The sequence below is a fragment of the Xyrauchen texanus genome, chromosome 13 (genome assembly GCF_025860055.1).
Source record: "Xyrauchen texanus isolate HMW12.3.18 chromosome 13, RBS_HiC_50CHRs, whole genome shotgun sequence".
Classification (NCBI taxonomy): domain Eukaryota; kingdom Metazoa; phylum Chordata; class Actinopteri; order Cypriniformes; family Catostomidae; genus Xyrauchen; species Xyrauchen texanus.
The window spans coordinates 14,358,440-14,372,772 of record NC_068288.1 but is presented as its reverse complement, the minus strand read 5'-3'; the positions used below and the strand labels follow the sequence as shown (position 1 = coordinate 14,372,772).

Below are 14,333 nucleotides of genomic sequence, written 5' to 3'. Positions count from 1 at the left end.
GATCTCCTGGGATTTTCCCCCATTAGTTATCCGTATCGTCAAAATCCACTATTGGTCGACCTCTGAGGACAATGAACTCTTCTGTCTCAAAAGATCAAGGAAATGTGAAAATATTTAACATTCTCTTTTCTCTCTCTCTGCAGTACGGGGTGGACATCATGGCACGGGATGCCCATGGCAATACGGCGTTGGCGTACGCACGGCAGGCTAACAGTCAGGAATGCATGGACATCCTTATTCAGTACGGTTGTCCCGACGAGCATTACCCGCTCATGGCCACGCCCAACCTGTCGCGCAGGAACAATAACCGCAATAACAGCTGCAGCAGCGTGAACAGTGCAGTTATATGAGAAATAAGACTCTCACATACACATGCACATATAAGCATGCACTCCTTCTCCCTCACTACACGCACCCTCATGTACAGCTCCACCTCTGCTTCAGAATCACGAGAGCAGCATATACAGTACCAGACTCGAGGGAGTGACTGACACTGACGACGATGATGATGATGATGATGATGACGCATGAGCTTCTGCACTCACAGCCCCACTTGGCACCATGACTATACAAGCCCTGACGTGGCGAGGGCATTGGTCACCTCGTTCTGTTCGCAGAGTCCTTCATCTCAAATGTCTTCATTATGGAACAACAATACAAAAGTGAAGAGCCCTAACTTTTATTTTTAACAGCACCTATTTAGGGAGATTAGGGTGTGGGTTAGTGAGCTGATGGGGTGTTGGTGCATCTCTCATCTGCTCCCTTTCTGCGGAGTCCAGCATATGGCGTAGCAAGACAGGAAATGATGATTACTCTAATGCCGGATCTCCAAATGTGACCCAGAAGTCCCAGACAACTTCATTTGGCCACCGTCTCTTCTTTCTCTCTCTTTCCCTCTCCCTGTCACTGTTTCAGTGCCTCTATTCTCACTCAATTTCATCTCCACTGCCTCACCAACACGGTCTCGCAACATCTCTCAGCACAGAATAACAGGACAAAAACACCTTGCAATTGCGAGATCGAAACGTACAATCGCAACTTTATAGTGAAAATTGTGAGATAATTGTTACTAATATCGTCACTTTTTGCGATGGTGACTTTTGCGTCGCAATTTTGACTTTATTTCTTGCAATTTAATAGTCGACTTTATGAAACTGTGCAAAATAGTGAAATAAAAAGTGAAGCTGTTTCTCGCAATTGCGAGTTTATCACACAATTGCAACTTTATGTTTTGTAATTGCGCCTTTATATGATTAAAGTGATATAAACTCGCAGTTGTGCTTAAAAAAGTCAAAATGAACCAAACTGCCACTTTCTCGCAATCGTGAGATTATTTCATGCAATTGGGAGAAATATGGTCTGAATTTTGAGATACTAAGTCAGAAATCCTTACGTGTATCTTATGTATATCAGTGAAATTCGAAAAGCGGAAATTGTGAGATCTGAAGTCGAAATTCTGAGAGATAAATTTAGAAATAAGTGAGAAATTTCGACTTTATTGACGTGATATAAACTTGCAGTTGTGAGGGATGGGGGGGGGTCAAAATGACCTCAATTGCTACTTTCTTGCAATCACAAGTTTATATCTCAGATTAAATATGGTCAGAAATGTTATTTATAAAATCAGAATGACCTTTTTTATTTTCCATGGCAGGATCAAGACACCGCAGCACTAAATACTGTCCTGTGCATCTCAGGGAAGAAATTTAAAAAGTCGAAATTCGGAGATTGCAAGAAATAAAGTCAGAGATGTGAGAAATGAGCACACTTGCAACTTTATACATCTTACAATTTCGACTTTATTGACGTGATTAAAAACTTGCAGTCGTGAGACATGAAGTCAAAATGGCCTCAGTTGCTTCTTTCTTGCAGTCGTGATAATATGGTCAGAATAGAACGATCTACAATCCCAACCTGTGATTGTTCATGTCCTCTCTCTCTCTCTCTCTCTCTCTCTCTCTGTTGTAAGGGGTTTACTATAAAGGAGAGAATTTGAAGAAAACTCTCCCCATGACAAAACCCTTTATGATGTTTTATACCTGACCCTCTCCTTGTTTTAATGGCGGGTTACGGTCTCTGATGAAGGTCCGAGTGTGACTGTTGGAGTTGAGTTCACTCGCTCCTCTTGTTCACATTCAGTCTCTCTCTCTCTCTCTCTCTCTCCACAGGTCTTCATTTCCTCCTTGCCTTTATCTTCTCTATTGTGTCAATGATCTGTAGGTGTATTAAAGCAATATGAAGCCAAACTGAAACCAGGTAGACGAGTAATAATTGCTCACCGCGTTCTTGTATATCACCTAGCGGTCTGAGCTGTCGTTGTTATTGAGAGATGTAAAGTCTGATGAAGACCCCATCTCGGGGCGCTTGGCGTTATATCACGGAGATGTTGACGTGCTTCATAATATGATTTGGTGGGCTTTGCTGGTTTAATCTCTCCTCCAGGTGATTTCACTCTTCACTAGGTAGTAGAACGTGAAGGTGCTCAGTTTAGGGACTGTGATGTGTGTAGAATTTATGCTCTACAATACGAGCAGTAAACAGGTATTTGTGATGTTATGTGAAGACTCTTGCGTCGTTTCTCAAGGTTTAGATCTTGATGGAAAACGGTGAGGACGAGTTTCAGATTTAGTAAAGGACAGGCCCGTGTGGAAAGGATAAGGAAGGTTTCATGTACAGTTAATTTTCCGCTCCAGAAGGTGCAGTTTTTGCCTTGTATATAACGTAGCGGGCCTTTTAGGGGCTTTACCACAGTAACCGTTATTTATGACTAAACGCACTACACAGATCGCTTGTGAAGAGCCCTCATTATAATGTTCACTTCCAGTCCTTTCTGTGGAACAAGTCATTTTTGTTTTTGATCTTTTTGCATGAATGGATGTAAACGTTCTCTTCCTCGTGTAAATGTCTTAGTCTTTATAAAATGACTAGAGAGTCTGCCATTTTAACATTTGGACTTTTTTTGGGTCAGTCCTCTCGTCCAGTACATTTCATAGCTGGTCATTTCTTTCATCTGTCATGAAGGAGCAAAAGACACCGATCCAACCAATCCCATGACGGCGACCAAAGGATCACGCCCCCTTTTCGAGCATATAATGCGCATGATTTGGGAGGGTCTGTCAGTTCGTTCCAAGTTGCTCGAACATTTCGTTTAGTTTTGACTCATTTCCATTCGCCCGTCTCGACTTACTGTAAATAGTTGTAAAGATTGAGAAGCGCATAGTGTCACGATTGTTTTGTTTACTTTGTTCTCGTTTGTGTTTGTTACCTCATTTCATTGACAGTATCCATGATGCATTCAAACCCGAGAGACCCGTTTAATTATTTATGAATATGCTAATCTGAAAGGGGAGGGGCTCTCTCACACTACTAGGCTTTTGTGTTTGTTCCTTTTTACTGTCCATGACAACCATCACCATTCTGATTAGAATTATCGGTGTTGTATATCTAATTATTATTGTTATTATATTGAGTTTGTGTCAGCTGTACAGTACTGTGTTGAAAATTATACCTGATGCAGAGTCTTATACTGTAATGTGTCTCTTTTCAATAAAAATGCTTCTTAATATAATGTTCTTTCCTTGATTTTTTACTTTAAAAGCATTTTTAAATGGAGATGTTTTAAACGTTGTAACGAATCATGTGGATTCCAGTTTTGGGGAGTAGTTAACTAAAAGTAGACGTTACTAAATATACATCCAGTAGCGAGCTACATTTCCCAAAGAGTAGCGCCGTAGCGTCACAAAACACTTCATCATCACATGTCCTCTCTTCCTCAGCTTGCACTGGGAACAACACGTCATTTTAAGGGGTTTCCCTTTGATCTTTTGACATATAAGAGGTCATTGTCCTATAAAAACATTCTGTAAGTTTCAGAACTCAAAACTTCCACCTCACTGCTAAAGCAGCATTTGTTGAAGATCAAGCTGCCATAACGACTCGTTCTCTACTTCCACCTTATTGTGATGTCACACTGTGGGAAACATTTGCATCTGAACGCATCAATGCCTACTTCTGTAGCCCCGCCCATGTCAGCCAAGAGCAGAGAGCCAATCACACAAGTGGGCGTTTACTGTCGAGTCTTAAAGGAGAAGCAGCACCAAAACTGTGTGTTTCTGACAGATCATGTTTTACCAATTTAATTTTGCCCAAAAAAACTTTACTAAAATTATAAGTGAACCTCAATGAACATATTAAAATAATAAAATAGGCACCTTTAAGTAAATCAGTTCTTTCAGACATTTTATGTAAATGCACCAGTAAAAATAAAACGATTACCCAATATTTAGTGTTGGGAACTCATTTTAGTGAGTCAGTTCTTTCGGACAGTGAACTATTTCACACAAATGACTCAGACTCACTGTATTTAGTCAGTTGCTGATGTTTATCTCTATATTTAGATTCAGTTATATACATAAAACAAGGTGTTTTCTAGTTTATTTGTGTATATCAAGAATACATCTGTGGGGTCTGTGTATCTCAGCGAGTATTGATGCTGACTATCACTCCTAGAGTCGTGAGTTTGAATCCAGTGCGTGCTGAGTGACTCCAGTCAGGTCTCCTTAGCAACCAAATTGTCCCGGTTGCTAGGGAGGGTAGAGTCACATGGGGTAACCTCCTCGTGGTGGTGATTAGTGGTTCTCTCAATGGGGCGTGTGGTGAGTTGTGTGTGGATCGTGGAGAGTAGCATGAGTCTCCACATGCTGTGAGTCTCCGCGGTGTCATGCACAACGAGTCACGTGATCAGATGCGCCGATTGACGCTCTCAGAAGCGGAGGCGACTGAAACTTGTCCTCCGCCACCCGCATTGAAGTGAGTAACCGCGCCACCACGAGGACCTACTGAGCAGTGGGAATTGGGCGTTCCAAATTAGAAAAAAAAAAAAAGAATACATCTATGTTCAGTTTAATGATGTCACTCTTACGAACATTCATCATGCCTGTAGTTACCATGGTTTTGTTTCGGGGGGGTTACTATGTTTTTACTACAGATATCATGGATGATTTCTAGTAAAACCAACCAAGTCAAAGTTTTTGAAGGAAGGTCATCCAAATTAAATATTAAACTATCAGGTGATATTTTTTTTTAATTCTGCCAGCAAAACGTATTAATTAAATAATATCTTTTAATAGCAAGGAAATCAAACTTTACATGCATATTTATTTATTATTATAAGTTGTATTATTGTATTATACTTCTGTGTTTCCACCAGAATATTTCAGTGCAAACAGCCGCGCTGTGTGGCAGGTGCTATTTACATTTACATTCATGCATTTGGCAGACGTTTTTATCCAAAGTGACTTAAAGTGCACTTATTACAGGGCGTCTTTTGTGCCCCGGAGCAACCTGGAGTTAAGTGTCTTACTCAAGGACACAATGGTGGTGGTTGTGGGGATCGAACCAGCAACCTTCCGATTACCAGATTACGAGTTATGTGCTTTAGCACACTACACCATTACACCTATAGTGCAAATAGTCACTCCGTTAACTTAATTAATGAGAGAAAGTGTCCAGTAACAGGACGGGTACTGAGATTAAGCGAGTATTATCCATCTGGTCATGTGATTCCAACATGGCAGCCCCCATGAGGGCACCTCCGCCTCATGTAAGAATAAATCCGCTTTTATAAGGTTTCTGATATGAATACAGTCCTCATCTCATGTGAGTGCTCATGATTTTATACACATGTTTCCAAATTACAATTCATTTCTTTAGAAGTAAAACTTTTTAATGAGGAACAAAATACTGAGTGCACCTTTAAGATACAGTTTAAAGTCATTTCCCAACGCAGGTATGTACAAACATCCTCTGTGTTTTCAGAAAGTGTTCCCACTCTGTCATGCCAACGCTGAGTCCTGACATACACGCGTCTTTTGTGCCTCTGGCATATATCTGCAGCCCGGGCACCTAGTTTGGGTGTCTTAGTGGGCGCGGTCTGCTCTCTGGTTTCCGCTGTGCAGATGAAGGCGTTAAAGCCGAGCCCTGCCGACTCACTGTGGCTCTAATGAGATAAAGATCCTCTAATCCCCTTCTCATTCTCTCCCTCTCAGGAAGAGAGCCGCAGCACCTCACTGCATCAAAGGAGGGGATGCAGAGGTTGAATCGGCCCCCACAAAAGCCCCCTGACCGGGAGGACAAAAGAGGCCTCAGCAGTCCAGGAAAACAGATGTAATTAAAGAGATTAGACAAGGCAGGGGGAGAAAAAGAGCAATCTATAGAAAGAGGAAACGTTTTGTGTGTGACAGGGGAAGTGGAAGCGTGATTATGAGTTCGAGACAGGAAGCATGTTTGTTTTCTTACAATTCCTTTCACCAGCATTTGAAGCTTGTGAGCTGTGAAGAGAGTCAATGCATCCGTCACTAAGCGGGATGTTTTTTGTTGTATGGTAAAGGAGCTGTAGGGAAGTGAGCATCTCCAAATCCCTCAAATGTCAGCACTGATATAGAAGCATGAAACCTTGAAGCATCTTGTCGAGATCTAGTCTGATCATCTCTCGTCATAAATCAGTTCCACTTAGAAATCCAATGAGGCAAAGCTGGTTCAGTGCATTAACAGAGCTGTGTTCATCTATCATGATGTGTGTGTGTGTGTGTGTGTGTGTGTGTGTGTGTGTGTGTGTGTGTGTGTGTGTGTGTGTGTGGCTCTTTCTCTCTCTCACACACACACAATAATGGCATTAGAAATGCTAGAGAAGTCCTGAAATGAGGCGTGAGCTGCACCATCATGTTGTGATGATAATCCAAATGTTCAGAGAGAAAGAGCAGGCAAGTGACATCATCTGATCCTGCCATGAAAACACTCTGGTTGATTTATTGATGCTCATTGAAACATGTTTGACCTTTAATACATGTTACATTGGAATTGTCCTGTAGTAGCCTATTTGTATTACCATAATTATAAGAAAACAATCAGTTATGTTATGTTATGATTTGGCACTAAATCCTAATATAATGCACAAAATATTAACTTTGTATACAGGCAGAAGTTTGAAGTTTAGTGCATTGCATAATTGATAGTTTTATTCAACAAAACCATCAATATATATATATTTTATAATTATCATAAGTTTGTAAATACTATCTGGTTTTACCAAAAAAAAAAAAACGATACTAAAAATGGTTTTGCTTCTGAAAACACAGAACTATAAATATAAGGCCATCGGTCTTTATTAACTGCATTCAGGTGTATCTATGACGTCATCTTATGAATGGCACAACGGGGTAAAAGGCTCCATTGATTTGATGTTCTCCCAAAACACTAAACGGCAACAAACACTCCCACAGCACTTTCCCAAACACCCGTTTGTCCCTTTACACTGCACATGTGTCCTGTTCCATGACATCTTTGTGTGGGTGTCTAAAGGATGATCTGAAGCCAATTAGATCGAATTATTTAAAAAATAAAAATATATGTTGCGCATTTGTGTAGTTAATGAAAATGAAGATAGTTATATATAATTGTCTGTTTTGTTTAAAGTCATTAAATCAAACATTTTTCAGTAACTGTTCAATATGTGAAAGGACAGTATTTGGGGTAAAAGCCCCCTGTTGCAGGCGCTAAACGCCCCTAAATTAAACACATTGTTTTTCTAAAGTGGAGGAATAGATTTGTTATACTTGAGAAATGAACCGGAAATGATTGACTTTTTCTGAAGTGGTTATTCTGAGTAAGCATCATTCATAAAAGCATCTTGCTGTCTCAAAATTATTTGCATTAGTTCACAAATTGTGCCCAATAACTATTACCCCGGTCTCTACGGGACAAGTGGGCACCTTCACCACCGGGGGTTTTTTTTTTCCTTCCCCAAAATTGAAATGAATCGAAACAACCTTCCATTATTATTTCCTTCACACAAATGAGGTTGCTCCATTAATATTAAATAAATATATATATAGAGAGAGAGATTTTTTATTTTTTTTTACTTTGATGCATTTTGCGCCCATGAGAAAAGGCGAAATGTCCTTAAGGGGGGTGCCTTTAGCCCCATTGTACCCTATTATCAGTCTGACTCACACGCATATGTGTGTTTCAGTGCTCTCCGTCAGGATTGATCACTGAAGGATAATTTGACGCTGTTAATTTGGTGCAGGAGGGCCAATGTGGAGTGAATATCTGCGGCCGGAGCCAATCCCCCCCGGGCCCGTTTATCTGTCAGCCGACACGACCAGTCTTGATTACAATTTACCAAAAAAATCATTCGAGTTAAAGCAATTGTCAGATCTCTCGTCTCCACTCTCACCACTCTTTCTCTGGAAGTTTCATGTCTCCTGATACACATCAATGGAGTGTGTATTTCAGCATCCAGCACACACACACACACACACACACACACACACACACACACACACACACACACACACACACACATGCCGGTGTGATGATGAGACACTGATTATAACGGATCTATTGCGGCGCTCGGGACATGCTCTGAACAACTATAAATCTGCTATAGCAACAATAATTCACCGTTTCCCTTGGGAAGACAAATTAGTGTTCAGTTCAATAAAATGTGTTAAAACATCCCCTATATTAACCGCTGCTGTTAGAATGTTTTTCTTGGTTGCGCATTATATTACATATTTTTTACTGTCTGTTTACAAAAGGAAGTATCTTGTAATTACACATAATTCTCGACCCTTTATTAACAAATAAATGACTAATAATTAGGCTACATGAGTAGGCGCTATAACATACATGGACAACGTAAAACGTATAAAACGAATGTTATTATACTAACTACAATACATATAATAACAATAATATTTTCATTAATTTAATATATATATATATATATATATATATATATATATATATATATATATATTATTTATAAATATAAATTTTATATTTTCTTTATACATATATATTTTTTTACTTCTTATTGACAAATTGTACTTCATTAAACATTCTATAAATAATATTATTAAAGGATAAATATGTTCTATAAATGCGCAAAAGTAAAATGATGGTGCATTATTAATATAGATATATAGATATAAAGTGTTGATTGACAGTTGGAACTTGGTTGTTAGGCTATATGTTGTTTAACAGCTGTAATAAACATCATCACTAGTTTCTTGATCTGACCATTTGAAAACGGATTTGCACGAATCATCGTTAAACGCGGTTTATTGAAGAATATTGGACTTGTGTATATTTGCACAGGCAGGAACACATCTCATAATAATACATAAAACCTAAAGGCATATGTCTTCATATTTCACGTTTTTCTGTTATATTCAAGATTTTTAAAGACAGTGATTATTTGCATATTAGGCTATATAGGCCTATCAATTGTCGGGTCCGGTGGGGAATTATTCGAGAAAAATAAAATAATTATAATAAAATATGGACATTCTTACCACTAGATGCAAATGTGATTATTGCATTGTAACCAATCGTAGGCCCTATACCAAAAGAAAAGAGAAAAAAAAAAACAAAACAAAAAAAAAAGCATATACTGTATATATATATATATATATTTATTTGAGAAATAATAATTGATTGAAGAAAAAAGACAACCCGGCCGGAAACGGTCGTTACTTTTCATCCCATAAAATGAGGCAGGTCCAGCGAGGTGAGACCAGACATCAAGGCTGATGTGTGTGTGTGTGTGTGTGTGTGTGTGTGTGTGTGTGTGTGTGTGTGTGTGTGTGTGTGTGTGTCCTCCACATCATCATCACCCTAAAATCTATTCACGAGTCACCACACCCCCCTGTCACAACACCGACACTGTCAGATTATTTCAGATGATTTGTGCTGGACAGAACAGATGGCGCAATTATTATTATTATTATTAATATTATTATTAATGCTATTCTAAAATAGATACGATATAGACAAAATAGTAGGCCAATTAAAAAGACTAGTTACATTCAAAGAAACAGCGATTGTGCTTGTTGAAACGCATTTAAATGATTAATTTTATTACAGATTATGATTATTAGGCTTTTATGAACATGAATTCAATATGAGTGATTTTCCCTTTAGGTGATTAGAGGTGAGACGGGGCTGTACTAGTGGGTGGAAGGTGGTGACTATGAGCGCAAAGGTCCAGAGGGGCCCACAACAAATACCAAACTATATTGTTTTAATAGGTATGGGCCCCAGAGAAATATATCGTCAGGGGGCCCCAGAATTCCCTGCTACGGCCCTGGTGATCGAGGACGTGTTCCATGTAAATAAACGACAATCAACACTTTCTTTACAATTGTTTATGGTCCAGCTTTAATCCACACAATAATCTGAAATCAGTAAAATCATAAAAAAAATTTTTTTTACAATGTTTAAATAAATTAGCAGCGTGCCCCTGTGTCTGAAAGGTTACAGAGAAGGGAGAACGAATGCAACCAAATAGAAATGCAAAGTATATTCACCATGTAAAATAAAGGGCACAGATTGAACAGCTCGATTTATAAATTCAAGGGAATGGAATTAATTTCAGCATTAGTCCAATTATTTTGTGTGCTTCAGCAGAGACCAGAAGTGCTCCTTTTAGGATAATATGCACCTCTGCCAAAACACATGTACTAGACAGTCACACAAAACTAAACATAAACTTGATTTTTTTGCTTTGTAAATACATAGTGGAGATTCGTGAACCTAAATGTGTGCGTGATTTCCAAAACAGTTGGAAATAAAACTGCAGTTTCTCCCAGCACGAGGTGTTTCGGGCAGAGTAGAGTTCCGACAGCTCGTTTAAACAGGTTCCTCTTGGGTTCCTCAGCAACATCTGCTTTTTCAAGAGCAGTTTGGTCATGTTTGTATTTGTTCATCTGTGTCCTGTCTCTGTCATTGCTCTTGGTCCCCAACTGAACCCGGTGGTGTATCAAGGTCGGACCTGTTCTAACTGTTGGTGTTGGCTGCGTATCGCAAACCGACTGACATGCACCGGAATCGGCACCACGATTTTCGGGTTTCTGGAGGGCTCTCCGGTTTTGGAGTTCACGTTGCCCGCTTTGACCCGTTTCCACTTGGCTCTCCGGTTCTGAAACCAGATCTTGACCTGCACCTCGCTGAGTTTTAAGGCGTGTGCGATCTGTGAGCGCTCCGTAAGCGACAGGTATTTCTTACAGTGAAACTCCTTCTCCAGTTCTAAGAGCTGCTCGCTCGTAAAAGCCGTCCTTCTTCTCCGGTTTTTCCCGGTGGACGTGGTGTTCCCGGAACCACTCCCACCGTGGACGCTATCGTCCAGTCCTCCGCTGGCGTCTCCGTCGTCTTTTTGACCCATGGTGTTCCCGGGCGCGTTGTCGTCGGAGCTGTAATCTAAATCACTGTCCATGGAGAAGCTCTCATCTTTCCTGTGACACTCATTCTCCTTCGTGTCGTCTTTGCTGTGACCTCGACCTGTGCATTGGGTGGGAATAAAACGGAACAGAGTTCAATTGAGAACTGTCTGTATTTAGCAGAATTATGCATCTAAACTATTATTTGAACATCGACTTTCAGTCTTATCGTCTTGTGTTCATGTTTTAATCGTACAGTGAAAACAAGCTGTGCAATCATTCGAATCATATGTAGATAGAAAAAGTTGTATGTTTTTATTTACATTTTTAATTGGATTCGCAAACGCGCTTTCTGTTTATTGATGGAACTTTTACGCGCAATTACGCATGCTGCTGGAACGTGTTTTGCACACCTCAGAAGACTTCTGAGAATAGTCTTAATGATGTTTTTCCCATTTCCACATCCCTGGTTATAATTTAACATTTTCTCCCGAAGTATTTTATATATGCAGTATATATAAATGATCCTGGCGACAGTGAATGTTGCTTACATTTCCATGGACAGGCTGGGCCTCTCCCATCCCTCAATTAAAATGAGCTAATTTTGTCCTTGATGGCAGTATTCCCTGAAAACTTGATATGAGCCTTTAATTCACGTGTGTGGCACTGAAATTCTTTAGGCCACAATTGTTGAATTATTATTAACTTTTTGCCTTAACATCCCGGTCCTTTAAATGGACATGGATATAGTGTAGAAGATTGACTGAGAATGACAACGGACGAGCGACACATAATTTTTTTTTTGTAGTCTAAAATATAAAGCTTTTTAAGGTGTTGTCTGTGCATTAGTGGTCATAACAGTGGGTATTTTACTGGACCCGTTTAAAAACCATTAGTAGCCTTTCTTTAGCATTTTTACATTTAAGCCCACTCAGAATGCCTCCAATGTTATTCAGCTGCAGGATGGGTTCATCTCACCTGTGGAGGTGTGCACCGACTGGGAGTCGTGGAATGACTGAAGGGCCGTTGCCTCTTTCGTGATCGGAAAAGTTTTCACATCCTCTCCATCCAAACGAATATCCTGAGATTGCTCGAACATGGCGTGAATAGACTGAGGTCCGAGCTTCCTCGCTGCGTCCTGGTGCTGTTGAGAATGCGAGGCGGAGAAGCCGCCGGGTAGAGAGGCCATAAGAGTGGATGTGAGCGCCAGACTGGAGCAGAACCCGCTGGGTAAACCCGGGATGGGGTGGTGCGGATGCGTCGCGGGAAGAGCGCTCTGAGGAAGGGTCGGAGGAGGTGGCGGAGGCGGCGGAGGCAGCACCACTGACCGGTATGGCATGAACATGGGATAGCCCGTGTACACGAAATGTCCCGGACTGGGCTGCGGTGGACCTCCGATGAGCGAGTCGATGCTGAATGCAGTGGTGCTTCCCACCGGACGCTGCATCATCATGAACGGTGAACTGAAAGCTGCACTCATAGGATCTTATATGGACAGTTTAACAAGTCCTGAAGTCTCTCCTGTGCTTCTCAGGTGATGATGCGGACACACTCTGTTTTGGTAATCCTGTGAATAACACAGAACCGTTGCATCTGTGTTTCGATTCCGTGATCAGTGCCAGGCTGATTTGATTTCCTCCGTTGTTGACTTCGTCATTAAGTGCATTAAAACAAGCATGCAGCGATAAAAGCGGCGCAAATCCCCTGCTGGCAATGGTTGAATATCTGCTCGAGCATCTCAGCTTTATCGTCCTCTCTTGAGTTATATCAGCGTCCTTGTCCTTCTGCTTGGCCGCGTTTCATTTCGACCTGATGGAAGTCACAATAAATGTCTCCTCGCAGCATCAGCTGTGATCATCTACTGAAGTGTGAGTTTGAATTGCGCTCCTTTGGTTAAAGCGTCTGCACCGCGCGCCCTGGCCGTGCCCACCGAGGCTGCGCGCGTTCGATTGGTCCGATGTCACCCGCTTGTGTGGAACTGCTGCGTCTTAAATTAGAGCGTCACTAACACAGTCTCACATTCCACAACAGTCCAAACAAGGATCATGTGGGATGTGACCTGATGTGGATTCTAGCACCGCATCTGCCTTTGCATCGAATGGATGCGCAAATGTTTTTCTTGATTCTGTTCATGAAAATATAATGGCTTCAGTGCATATTTGGTGAAGATTTTGCAACATTTGCAATGCACAATACAGAGCAAGAATGGCCAAAAAAAAAAAAAAAACTGTTAACTTAATTTTTTAACTATTTGACCTTTTACTGTTTAATCAAAAGTTCTAGCATCACATCGATGCGATTACTGCGTCATAAAGAGTTAATTAGGCATATTTCAAAAGCAAGCCTTTATAAATATTTATGAAGGCTTTAAACAAGTCCTACACATTTCACATTTTTACACTAAAAAGAAAATAAATAAAACGTTGCAAATCCCTCCTTATACTTTCACAAGCTTTTGCACATCATGTTCTGTATATTGTTAAAGGAATATTCCGGGTTGGGTACATGTTAAGCTCAATTGACAGAAGTTGTGGCATGATGTTGATTACCACACAAATGAACAGAAACTTGCCCTTTATTTTCTTAAACAATTTAAAATAAAAGGACAATTGAGGTTACTTACAATGGAAGTCAATGGGGTACATTTGTAAAGGTTTAAAGACAGAAATGTGGAGCTTATAATTGAAAGCACTTACATTAATTCATCTAATAAAACTCAAGGATTGTTTGAGCTGTAGTTGTTTAAATCGTAATATTTTACAGTCAATTTAGGCTTTCAGGGTTTACAGAGTTATGAGTCGTCATGGCAACAAAGTTGTAAATTGTCTATATCTTCACACAGATGTGGTTAATTAGTGATTTAATGACAGTAAAATCATGTTAACACACATATTGTTTATGTCTTGTGTTTATACTTGTGAAACAGTATTTTAATGTTTACAGATTAAACCCCATTGACTTGCATTGGAAGTGTGTCACTGGAACACACATTTGAGATTATTTCTGTATTTTTTTTTGCAGTAATATCAACATTATGCTACAAATGCTTTCGGTTGAGCTTAACTTTTCAATTCTTTCTTTAACACACTTCATTTAACTGAAATACCTTCA

The 14,333-nt window shown here is 40.1% G+C and overlaps 2 protein-coding genes across 2 annotated transcripts in view; one reads left to right on the top strand and one right to left on the bottom strand.

Moving 5' to 3' along the window:
* LOC127653720 (arf-GAP with GTPase, ANK repeat and PH domain-containing protein 1-like) overlaps positions 1–3,558 on the top strand; it is a 170,599-nt gene extending 167,041 nt beyond the window's left edge. The window contains exon 19 of the mRNA XM_052140515.1: positions 144–3,558. Within this exon, the coding sequence (XP_051996475.1) occupies positions 144–350 (207 nt within the window). The 3' untranslated portion in view covers positions 351–3,558. The remainder of the gene's footprint in view (positions 1–143) is intronic.
* Positions 3,559–10,351: 6,793 nt separating this feature from the next.
* Positions 10,352–13,044, bottom strand: LOC127654042 (homeobox protein GBX-2-like). The gene is made up of 2 exons (XM_052140989.1): positions 12,201–13,044; positions 10,352–11,343 (listed from the first exon to the last, which is right to left on the bottom strand). The coding sequence occupies exons 1-2, from the start codon at positions 12,700–12,702 to the stop codon at positions 10,826–10,828; spliced, it is 1,020 nt and encodes a 339-aa protein (XP_051996949.1). The 5' UTR covers positions 12,703–13,044; the 3' UTR covers positions 10,352–10,825.
* Positions 13,045–14,333: the final 1,289 nt, after the last annotated feature.

What these genes read in the sequence shown, in the direction of transcription:
- LOC127654042 (XM_052140989.1), bottom strand. Translation starts at nt 12,702, where the DNA reads ATGAGTGCAGCTTTCAGTTCACCGTTCATGATGATGCAGCGTCCGGTG. An exon ending in GTCGGTGCACACCTCCACAG is followed by an intron (nt 11,344 to 12,200) that starts GTGAGATGAACC and finishes CCCAATGCACAG; the next exon opens with GTCGAGGTCACAGCAAAGAC.